The sequence below is a fragment of the Epinephelus moara genome, chromosome 8 (genome assembly GCF_006386435.1).
Source record: "Epinephelus moara isolate mb chromosome 8, YSFRI_EMoa_1.0, whole genome shotgun sequence".
Classification (NCBI taxonomy): Eukaryota; Metazoa; Chordata; class Actinopteri; order Perciformes; family Serranidae; genus Epinephelus; species Epinephelus moara.
This window is the reverse complement of record NC_065513.1, coordinates 5,061,648-5,074,325: the sequence shown is the minus strand read 5'-3', so window position 1 is coordinate 5,074,325 and position 12,678 is coordinate 5,061,648. Positions and strand designations below refer to the sequence as shown.

Sequence of the window (12,678 nt, the reverse complement as noted above, 5' to 3'; positions counted from 1 at the left end):
GGTGCTGATGACATCACTGCCACTTCTTTAGCTAGGCTAACTGTCTGCTATCACAGTGTTGTCCTTTTATCGCCGTTTGCTTTGTAAGCTTGACGTTGAATGTGTAGTCAACCATCTATCGATGTAGCGTTGCATTAGTTACCTTGCTAACATCAGTGTCAAGATATTGTTGACATAGAATTATACCCATGTGGAGCACATGATTTAAAAAAGTGCGTTTTTTATGAAGAGATGGTGGCAGAGCTACCATGCAGGGCACTTTCAAAACCACCAGGAGTTGAGTGTTTTGTTTAAGTCTTCTGAGCCACAGCTGTCCTCAGTGTCAGTCACAACATCCAGTGCAACAGTGTGGCTCACTTGTGTTTTCAATTGTTTTCGGACAACAGTGGACCTCAGTGGCACAGAGGAAGAAGATAAATCAGGTTCTGATACACACAAAATATTTGTAAGCAGATACATTCACTGTCGGCTTTGGTCTTTCATGGAATTTGTTGATAGAAAAATATTAAACATCAACTATTTTCTTTTATACCTACCTGTGTGAACATATAAAGAACCTGATCCTAACCAAGCCTGGTCATCACTGAGCTTAGAATAAGACTAAAAAGATGTGGTTGTGTTGAAGAGATTTAATATACAATGTTAACATCCAGTGGTTCATTGTGTTCACATACAATGAAGACATTAAAGCTGAAAACTAGACAACAATTTCCCTGTGGAATAATATAATGTCCGGCTTCATTTGAACAGGTCCTTCCTGCATGCCAGCAGCATTCAATGCACAAGGACTTTGCTCACAGGTCCCAGAGCCTATCCTGTCTATTTTGAAGGTCCTCCGTAGCCTTTTGCAATGTTGTCGTTAGTCTCAGCAGCCTCCTTGATCGCCTGCATCACCAGAGCGTTCCTCTTCCTCGTCTCTTCCATCCTCATTGGGTTTGCTTCAGGCAGATTCTGATAGGCAGTAAAGCAAGAGACAGATACATAGAATGAATTACTATATTTCACCACATAAATAAAAATTAACCTAATAACTTTTTATGTGTTAATTGCATGGTCTCTAAAGCAAATTATATAACTAATTTGCATAAATATTTCACTTTTTTATTTCAGTTGTAAAAATAGCCTTTAGATTAACTGACTACAGAACCATCACCCTGGTGTCTGTGGTCATGAAATCCTTTGAGAGACTGGTGTTGTACCATCTGAAGGACATCACAGGACCCCCTGCAATTTGCCTACCGGGCCAACAGGTTAGTGAATGGATGATGCAGTCAACATGGGATTGTACTACATCCTGCAACACTTCAGCTCCCCAGGGACTTATCCAAGGATCCTGTTTGTGGACTTGAGTTCAGTGTTCAACACCATCATCTCAGACATCCTTCAGACCAAACTCACCCAGCTCACTGTGCCATTGTCCAACTGTCAGATGATCACAAACTTCCTGACAGACCAGAGGCAACAGGTGAGATTGGGAAAAATCACGTCCAGCACTGGTGCCCCCCAGGGAGGTGTGTTTTCCCCCACTGTTCTTCACCCTCCACACAAACACAAAGGAGACCCATCTGTTAAACAACAGTCATCAGCCTCATCCGCGGCGGTGATTGGTCTGCATACAGATGGGAGGTTGAAGAGCTGGCCCTTGGTCAAAACAACCCAGAGCTGAACACTGTAAAACCTGTGGAGATGACAGTGGACTTCAGAACAGGCCCCCTTTGACTTTTTGGATATAAAATGTCATCACTTCATCACTGTATCCTTTAGACATTTGTGTGAATTTTTGTCACATCTAACATATGAATTCTTGAATTATTTCCAAAAACATGTGGTGTAAGGTCACAGTGGCCTTTGACCAAAAAACTCTAATCACTTCATCCTTAAGCCCAAGTGGATGTTTGTGCCATATTTGAGGGATTAAGATATTGCATTCACAAGAATGAGATGGACGCAAGGTTATAGTGACCTTGACCTTTGATCACCAAATATATTTGGTTCATTGTTGAATCCAAATGGATGCTCGGGAAAATTTGAGGAAATTCCCTCAAGCCATTCTTGAGATAGTGACCTTGATCTTCTGAACCCAGAGACACAATGTCAAACAACCAGACACAAGAACAGTTTTTTTCCACAGGCCATCACTCTGATGAACTCTTAAGTCCATAGAGACAGGAACAATCCCTCTACAATAGCCCTGTAACACCAAGCATCCACTTAACAATTATATTAAATACTAGCTGTTCTTTATTTTTTTCAATATCATCACTATCAATATATAAGCATCACTGTATACACATATTGTTATATCCACCTGCCTCATGTATATAAAGCAACTATCGACACTAATAATTGTACATTTGTTTTAACTGTATGTCTATGTCTGTATGCTGAGAGCAACAGAAACCGCAGTCAAATTCTATGTAGCCTACAGTGTACAGTGTACATGCTTACTTGGCCATCAAAGCGGATTCAGATTCAGAGTTTAGATTAGCTTTTATTGTCTCCTTCAGGGGAAATTTTTCTTGAGCATTCGAGAGATAACAATGTGACGTAACAGCCCACAGCCTCTCCACATGTACAATCAAACTACAGTTAACATTCAGTGATGCACAGATGTTCTGCAGGTGGACCAGAAAAGTCATTTCCAACCCTGCTGCCATTGAAAAAAAGTGACATTTTCCACCTCTGAAGCAATGTTCTCCCCTTCACCTATAGTCAACCAGCTCATTATTGATGTCAGTGACCAGAAAAACCAAGGTGCCTCATCTGGATTAGACAGTTGAGAGGTGAAGAGCTGAGAAAAAAAACCTGAAGACAAGTGTCGCCGACCTTCAACAGATACAGTCACTCAAGTTACACCACCTGAGAACTGTGAGGACATCCAACAGGTGGTAACCGACATCTTCATCATCAAGAGAGGTGGGTCCATAAATCCATACCAAATGAGAAATGGTATCGTCATCCATTGACTGGGACCGGGGAGAAGAGATGGCTCACATCATTCCATATTGTGCTTTTTTCCATGTGCCATGATTTGATTTGAAGGGAAAGAAAGTCCAAGGCTCTCTATTTAAACACATTAGACCTCATTGAAGCTTTTTGTCCCAAAGATAAAGCTGCCAGAGACTAATTGTGGCATTTACTCAAACAAGTAAAAGAGGCTTCATGGCAAGGAGACTCCATCAGTGGTGCTCCCAGGGTGTGGCTGGGGGAGATGATGGCGACACAATCCCGCAGAAATAATTGGAAATAATTTGAGGCCAGCACTACTGCTGTTAACAGACTGTGGCACGCTCATTTTTTAAGCTAGTGTGGAGGCAGAGGTATTTTGTGAAACTGAACAACCTAATGCCTCTTGTGAAGGTAGATAACAGTTTGTTCAAACCTTTTTGCAGTTGTTCAACTATTTTATTTCAAGCTAATCCATCATTTTCCTGTCTTTTTTTATTTTGATTTGGTATGTTTTAATTTTGTTCTTCGAATGTACAGGACATCCTATTCAAGACATCACCATGAAAACAGCAATTTTTCTGTAGACCTACATTGGTACATTGTCATTTTTTAATATTTTTTTTTTTTTTTTTTTTTTTTNGTATTTTGTGAACTGAACAACCTAATGCCTCTTGTGAAGGTAGATAACAGTTTGTTCAAACCTTTTTGCAGTTGTTCAACTATTTTATTTCAAGCTAATCCATCATTTTCCTGTCTTTTTTTATTTTGATTTGGTATGTTTTAATTTTGTTCTTCGAATGTACAGGACATCCTATTCAAGACATCACCATGAAAACAGCAATTTTTCTGTAGACCTACATTGGTACATTGTCATTTTTTAATATTTTTTTTTTTTTTTTTTTTTTTTTTTTAATATGTCTTTTATTACAAGGACAACAAACAAACAAGAAGAAAAAACAACTCACAAAAAAAAAAAGAAAAAGCTTAGGCAAAAAAAAAAAAAAAAAAAAACCGAGACCAAAACAAAACAAAACATAAGCTATATATACATATATATACACAGATAAGTAGCATTACGTACATTTAGCACATGCAGATGTAGTAATGTAATACTTATACCATTAGAGAAGATAACATCTTTGCTATGCGCAGTTGGGAAAAGCAGATCAAAACTAACAAATGCAATGACAAATTAACAATAAAAACAAAATAATGCGATAAGAATAAAGATAAAAATAATAACAAATAGCACACAACACCTGCACATTTCATAACCCTTAACCCAACCCAACCCTACCCTACCCCCTCCCACAGATCTTTCTCCAATCTTCGAGGTTCTGTTTCCAGAAAGTATATACTAATGTTAAATAATATTAAAGGGTTAAATTAGATTTCGTGCAACCTCAAGTGCCTCCTTTCTAGCTTCAAGGACCCGCTGGCCTGCTCCATTCATCCTGGCAACGGAGAGCTCTATGGACAACATCTCCACCAAAGAGCAGGTCCATTGTTGTATGGAGAGTGAGTGTGGTGGTTGCCACCTGACAGCCAACATCTTTTTAGCTACTGTACATGCAGACAACCATAAGATCCTTTGCATATGGTTGAGGTTTTGCCCAGAATCATCATTTAAGAGCATAGATCTCGGAGTAAGATCAATCTCTAATCCAAATGCGTTAGAAAGAAGTTTTACTATTTTTTGCCAAAGGCTTTGAACTAATGGGCACTCCCACATGACATGCAGAAAAGTCCCTACTTGATTCAAGTTACATAGATTACAATTTGGGGAAGAGGATATCTTAATCATGAAGCGCCGTTTTGGTGTCAGATACGTGCGATATAGAAAGTTGATATTAGTTACCTTATTGTTTAAATTTTGTGAGGAAAAAGCAATATTTCTCCAAACTCTAGACCAGTCTATAGATGATTCAGGGCAATCCTTATTCCATACCTTTGTTATCGCTAAAGGGGTCTGAATATTTTCCAACAACGTATTATAAATTACAGAAACATGCCCTTTAGGTAGGACAGATATTTTCTTAAACATTTGCATTATTGGATGATTAATAGGTTTCCTGTCAGTCATTATACCTGCTGCTCTTAGGGCAGAACGTAATTGCAAATATAAAAAGAATGAATTTGATGACAATTTAAATGTTTCCCTCAAGTCCTGGAAGCTTCTTAACCCATCATCATTCATAATGTCTCCTAAACTGTGGATTCCTGCTTCAACCCATTGAGGTGAGATAAAGTGGTCCCCACCAGTCTTAAGAAGGGTATTATGGAATAATGGAGTACTTGCATGCCATTTGGATGTCCAATTATATATTCTTTCAATTTTCCTAAAATTTTGAATTGCATTGGCTATCACTGAACCGTACTCCAATTTACATTTATTTATAGAGAGACCTGTAAACAAACAATCCTTTAAAGAGGCAGGAGCCACCAAATTCTTCTCAATGTTCAGCCATGGAGGTGAAGCTCTCTCACTGAACCAATTTAACAGAGGACGAAGAGTAAGGGCGTGGAAATAAAGCTTAAAGTTAGGAACCGATAAACCTCCCAGCTCTTTCTTTCTTTGTAAATTGATTAACTTTATTTTAGGTCGTTTGCCCCTCCATAAAAACCTGGTAATAATGCTATGTATTTTCTCCCAATATCTTGGAGGAGGTGCCAATGGTAACATGTAGCTACAGAAATTAACTCTAGGAAGCACATTCATTTTAATTATTGAAATTCTACCAGACAGGAATATAGGTAACTTTTGCCATCTTTCCAGGTCTTTTTTGACCATACTAAGAGTATTATTGTAATTCTTAGTAATTGTTTTTTCTAATGATGCAAATACATTTACTCCTAAATATTTAAAGTGGGATACTACTGGAATGTTAAATTCTGTACATTCCTCCTTGCTCACAGAGTTCAATGGTAAAAGGGAAGACTTAGACCAGTTTATCTTATAGCTGGAGACATAACTAAATTGTTCAAATTTGCTAAGAATGTTTGGAAGAGAGTACTTAATATCAGAAAAAAATAAAAGGACGTCGTCAGCAAATAAGGAAATATGATGCAGAGTGGATTTAATTTTTATTGGGGTAATGTTTGTAGATAACCTAAGACACTGTGCCAGAGGCTCCAATGATAATATAAACAACATAGATGAAATTGGATCTCCTTGCCGACTGCTCCTGCTTAATTTAAAAGGAGGGGAGTGTATATTACCTGTAACTACACTAGCTGATGGACTTGCATAAATAGTTTTGATCATATTAACAAAGTTAGACCCCAAACCCATGTGTCTCAATACAGACCACAGAAAAGACCACTCAAGGCGATCAAAAGCCTTTTCTGCATCAACAGACAAAATAGCTTTTGATGATAGACTATCAGAGGAATCAAGAATATGCAATAAGCGACGCAGATTATCTGCTGAAAGACGCTTTTTTACAAATCCACTTTGATCTGGATGAATCAACTTCGGCAGATACACCTCCAGCCGACCAGCAAGTGTCTTTGAAAATAATTTGATATCCGCATTCAATAACGATAAAGGTCGATAGTTACCGCAATTAGTTGGGTCCTTATCTTTTTTTAAAATAAGAGTTATTAAAGCCGTGTTTACATCTCTTCCAAAACATCCTCTTTGAATGGCTGTATTAAACATCTCCAGTAATGGTGGTCCTAAGATACTCCAAAATTTTAAATAAACTTCAGGGTGTATGCCATCAATTCCAGGGGACCTACCTTTATTCATTTTTGCTAAAGACTGTTTAAGTTCATCAAGTGATAAAGGGGCCCCTAATATTGAAGCTTCTTCTTTTGATAATGAAGTTAGATTTAATTTCTGAAGATATCTGTCCTTCTCTGATACTGATGAAAAATTATCTGAGGTATACAGCTTTTTGTAGAAATTAGTGAATCTTTGATTGATCAAATCAGGATCAGATATTATAGAACCAGATTCTGATGCGATGACTGAAATATTTGTAAGCTGATCATTTGTTTTTAATTTATTAGCTAGAAGCCGACTGGGACGGTTTCCATGATAAAAATGATTCACTCTGTTTTTATGCATAATAAACTCCGCTCTCTGGGTTAGTAGTAAGTTAAGTTCTACTTTTATTTTGGTTAAAGACCTGGCTGTTAGCTCAGAGAAATGCGTTTGTTGAGATCGTTCCAAATCAGACATTGAAGCCTCTAATTCCCTGATTCTCTTAAGCTGGGCTTTATTAAATCTAGAAGAATATGAACTAGCATAGTTCCTTATGAAGCCTTTTATTGAATCCCAGACACATCTAGCATCATCCACAGAGTGCCGATTTATCTCTAGAAATTCTGTGAGTTCCAGTTCAAATTGTTCACAGAAATCTTGATTTTGTAACAAAGTTAGGTCAAACCGCCACCTAGTGGCTCTTTTAGCCAACCTGGAGATCGTCAATTGGCATACATACGCATGGTGATCTGTAAGTGTCATATGCTTTATTTCTATGTTTTGAATGAAGGAGATAAGGGGAGTAGACATAAATATAAAATCTATCCTTGTAAAAGTTTTATGCCGATTTGAAAAGAAAGTATACTCCTTAGTAGTGGGGTGACGTAGACGCCAGACATCCATAAGATTGAAGTCAGAGAGTAAATGCTGTAGAGCTTTAGTTGCTTGTACATTAGAATGAGCTTTGCTTGATTTATCCAATTTGTGATCCAATATGGCATTCATGTCAGAGCCGATTATCAATTCATAATCAGAAAGTTCAGCAAATATACCATTCAACTGAGTGAAAAAAACATTATCATATGTATTAGGCGCATATATATTGATAAATGCCAGTTTCCTTTCATTATAAATGCATTTAACATAAGCAACTCTACCATCTTGATCACCTCCTTTATCTATGACAGTAATTGGTAGTGCTTTACGTATTAATATTATAACCCCTTTTGTTTTATTTAAAGCAGAGGATGAAGCACATACTTTATAATGGCGATTTTCCAGTCTGTTAACATCACCTCTTTGCAAATGTGTCTCCTGAAACATAGCTAAATCAATGTTATTTCTTGCTAGTAAATCTAAACAGGCTGCTCTTTTATTAGGAGAATTAAGACCCTTTAGGTTGCAACTAAAAATATTCAAGGTACCCATACGCTTTTCAAAACCAAAACATTCAGGGGAAAGGAGTATGTAAACTGAATCACAGAGAAATTCTGATGAACTCTGTATTCATACCAACACAGTTCTACACAAAAATGTAGAGAAGATCCCATTCTTCCCCCCACCCCGACCCTCTGAAACACCCACCAATAGGACACGAGCACCATCAAAAATGAGGTTGTAGTATAAAGAATGTGTATTGTCCTATTGAACAGACTCCTCTTACTCCGCCCCAGCTGTGGAGGTGTAACACACCTTAACAAGGAGAACGGAAGCACAGAACCTCGCCGCTTCTTTAAGTGGCTCCCAAATTCATTAATATAGTTAGCCCTATTGCCAAAATTACTCAGATCTCCAAACCAAAGACTCTAGTGACTCATCGTATCCCCACCTCATAACTAATGACGGGAAACTTTCAATCAGTCGGGATATTAAGAGACGCAAACAAACGAGACAAAACAATCATACAAGGAGGAAACAACTAAGAAGAAAAAAAAACTTTCATTGAGTCTGGATACTAAGAAAAAATAAGTAAAGAAAAAAGAAACTAAAAAAAAAAAAAAAATGAGATGATACAATCTAGTCCGCGGGTATTGAAGAAAAATAAATAAATAAATAAATAAATAAATAAATAAAGGTATCTCTCAAGTCCAACTATCATGAAACAGAAAGTACGTGTCCCACCTCATCCTGACTGATGACAGAAAAGTCTCAGTCAGTCGAAATATTAAGAGATGGTTTCACCTGTTGTTCGTAGAAATCCATTGCCTCCGTTGCTCTAGTGAAAGCATACGTTTTTTCCCTGAAGGTCACCAGTAGTTTGGCAGGATACGCGATGCCATGTCTCAGGTTGGCTGTGCGTAAAAGTGCTCTAATGTCGTTAAACTGAGCCTGTTGTTTGCGTTGCTCTGTGGTCATGTCAGGGTAGATATGAATTCTTCGTCCTCTGTAGTTTAGATTACCCCCCATGGCCCCCACCAGGCGCTGGATAGTGCGTCTCACTTCGAAACTGTGTAGCCGGGTGATCATACTGCGGCTCTCATTTTGGCCAACTGGTCCGGTGCGGTGCGCTACGCTCACAAGTGGTTGCGGGCCCAACTTTTCTTCACCGAACAGTTCATACAGCAGCTTGGTAACAAAGGCAGTAGGGTTACCTGCCTCTATCCCCTGTTGCAAACCAATAATTCGGAGATTAAACTTCCTGCTGTGATTTTCCAATGCTTGTGTTTTTTCTTTCAATTCTTCGTTCTCTCCCAGCAGGCTTTTATAGTTCTTCTCCAGAGTTTGCATGCGTTCTTCCATTGCATTTGCCGCAATTTCCAAATCATCCACTTTAGATTTGCAGGCTGTTAATGTGAGATTCAACTTGCTTAGCTCCTCCTGCATCGGCTTCAGCTTCGTATCAAACGCCGCTGAGATTTCCTCCCGCACAATGTCTCTAATAATTTTCCCAAATGCACCGGGATCCATTGTTGCACTACGGAGTGTTGACGGCATAAGTTTGACGAGTAATATTAATCAGGGTCAAAAACTGACTTACGGGAGATATAAAGCTCAATGTTTGAACTTAATTGTTTGAGGGAGCGGCGTGGTCGGCGTTTGGCGTCCTCACAGCATGTCACCGGAAGTCCTCCCCTGTTTTTTTTTATATTTTGATGGAAACATTTCACATCCACCAACCCAAAGTCTCTAACTCCTGGCGTAGTTTGCTTTAGCTTATTTCCTTTCAAAAATAGAAAGTATCTTACAATCCCTAAGCCATATGGGGTGAGATCAGGTAATTTGTACATAAGGTAAAATGGGACAAATAAGGTTTTACATCTTGGCCTTTTAAAATATTAACAGGCAATCACCGAACGTGTTATTGCATTGTTGCTACAAATGTGCTTTATGTGAAAGAATCATTTTGATTCTGAGATAATTAGGCTGGGCAGAGCAAAAATTTAAAAAAAAAATCACTGGTTCCAGAACCCAACAGTTAAGTCATAATGCATGTGATTTTCTCTTTTGAGTGCTGTGGCTAAAACAATAAGGATACAACAACAGAAACAGCTGTAGGATGTAGCATTTTAATAGGGGTTTGACTTAAATATTTTCATAATACACTTTAATTTTTATGGGAAAGGGTTTTGAGTGAGTAGTTAATGCATTCAGGTAAAATGGGACAAAAAAATTGGGCATTTTTCTGAAATGGAACCAGCATGTTTTTAGAAGACCAGATACCATAGAATCATAACTTATTCTACTGTGTGCCACCCTGTCATATTACAGATATTAATAGTACTTTTGTCACATAAAAATATGCAGTGAGTCCGTGTCAGCTACAATAATCAAGAATTAGCCATCATTGTTACACACATGCATCAGACATCTCCATTGTAGAGAATTTGGCACCAAGACAGTATTTTAAATTAACATCAAATTCTTCACGACTGATTAATGAAGCCACGATTAACCTAGTTAGGGAAAATAAATGATTTAATGAATTAATGACTAAACTGATAGATGGATTTAGCCATTTCACAAAATACAAACATGACTGTCCCATTTTACCTGAACATGTTATCAGGCTGAGGTAGGGGTTCTTGATGTGTTTGAAGGTCCAAAGCTTCTTAATATTTTTACATAACAACGTATCTCAAGGCAATTGAATCCAATGCAACTGGACTTCGTTTTGTCTTAAAAGACGTTTCACCTCTTATCCAAGAGGCTTCATCAGTTCATGCTTGTCAGACTAGGCTGGAACTAGTCTGACAAACTGGTGTGGAATACCCAGGTATTTAACCTCTGGGGAGGTCTTCACAAGGCCAATGATGTCACTGATTCGTTAGTGCTCCAATGGTGTATCAACCTTGTAATAAAACACCATTGTGTCTGCTCTGTATGACCTAGATTAGTGCTTCCCAACCTCTTCATGTGTGCAGACTAATAATCAATCATAAAAATATTTATGGACTAGCTGGATTTTGCTTGGTGTTTTTTTTTTCCAGGACATTTTTGCAGGCTAGACTAGCTATCTAGCAAAAAGCACTAAGTTTACACTAAAACACTATCCAAACCTAAAGTCAAAGTCAAAGTCAAAGTCAGCTTTATTGTCAATTTCTCCACATGTACCAGACATACAGAGGAATCGAGAAGACGTTTCTCTGAATCCCACAGTGACAGGATAAAATGCACAAGCACAACAGTTAAAGACAAGACATTTCCTAACACTAAAGTAACAATAAAGTGCACAACAGATAAAGACATTTACTAAACTAAAAGTAAGAAACAATAAAATAACATATAAAATTTAAAATCTATAAAAACTAAAATCTAAATATGTATAGTAGTGTGCTATATACTGTATATGTGGAAAAATAGCAGCAGAAGTATAGGCTATGTTAAATAGTGTAAAAACAGTCAGTAATAGCAGCAGATATATTGTACTGTAATAGTGCACTTAATCTCAATTAAACATGTTAAATTTCTTAAAAGTCAAACATTTTCGTTTAACCCCATTAAATGTATTCAATATTTTTTTGACTTCAATTATTTTTTTAATCAATTAAATGTGTTCAATGAAATTTGATGGAAGAGCATTACAGGAGGGTTGTTTTGACAGTGGGGAAAAGCAGCTTTATATTGCTTAAGTTGAGGACAGACTACAGCAATGAAGTTTAACAGAAATGTACATGGAGTCTTACTTCATAATGATACAAAGAAAAAAATATGTGCATGTGAAAATATGTCAAAGTATGAAATGAATTGTGCAATAAATATGCTTGCACCAAGATGTGCTGTCCGAATCACACAAATGATACAAAAAATTAGGTATGGTTATTTAAATTAAAAGGTTATGTCATGCCTCCTTGGAATATGATAAACCTTCCTTTCCTCCTTAAATGGTTACACCTCCAGTATTACAGAAATTAATCAATTGGGCTTTTTTTTATGGCAAGAACGTTTACAGAGGGATGAAATTCAAGAATGGTCTCAATCAACCTTAATTCACCTCTGCGTATTTATTTAGGCTACTGATATATTTTCCCTCCGTCCTCTCTTCTTTCTATTGTTTTTTTAACATATAACCTAGGTTTACGTAAAGCCTAGGTATGTCACTGTAATATCATATATAGATGCCATATTAATGGGAGCAAACCATAAACTCATGCGAGCTTTTAGGGAATTAAAACGACAGTCGCTTTTGAGACACAAACTGGGTCTGCACTAACAACCTTCAGTATCTTTAGATACTTTGTCTAAGTTTTGTAAGCACTTAGTTTGTGTGTACACTGGATGCCACTCAGCTGACTCACCTTGACGAGCTCTCTCCGCCTGTCCTCTCCTGGAGATATAATGGACCACATCCCATAGCCGAGCCCCAGCGCAGCGACCATCGCACCGGAGCTCAGGAGGGTCCGCATGGAGCTCATCCTGGAGAGGGAGAAGGAGACGCAGTAACTTATATGCCTGCTGTCTCTGTGTGACTCACTGCCGGAAAAATCAGTTACTGTAGGCTATACAAGCTGTTTTGTTTGGTAACGTCGGACACAGCGGCAGTGGTGCACGCTGGGATATCGCTCTTCTTCTTTAGTTTAAAG

The 12,678-nt window shown here is 37.8% G+C and overlaps 1 protein-coding gene across 1 annotated transcript; it reads right to left on the bottom strand.

Annotated features, from left to right (window-relative positions):
• Nucleotides 1-614: 614 nt before the first annotated feature.
• On the bottom strand, nt 615-12,678 carry LOC126393685 (ubiquinol-cytochrome-c reductase complex assembly factor 3). Its single transcript, XM_050049969.1, has 2 exons — nt 12,394-12,678; nt 615-951 (listed from the first exon to the last, which is right to left on the bottom strand). The coding sequence occupies exons 1-2, from the start codon at nt 12,508-12,510 to the stop codon at nt 820-822; spliced, it is 249 nt and encodes an 82-aa protein (XP_049905926.1). The 5' UTR covers nt 12,511-12,678; the 3' UTR covers nt 615-819.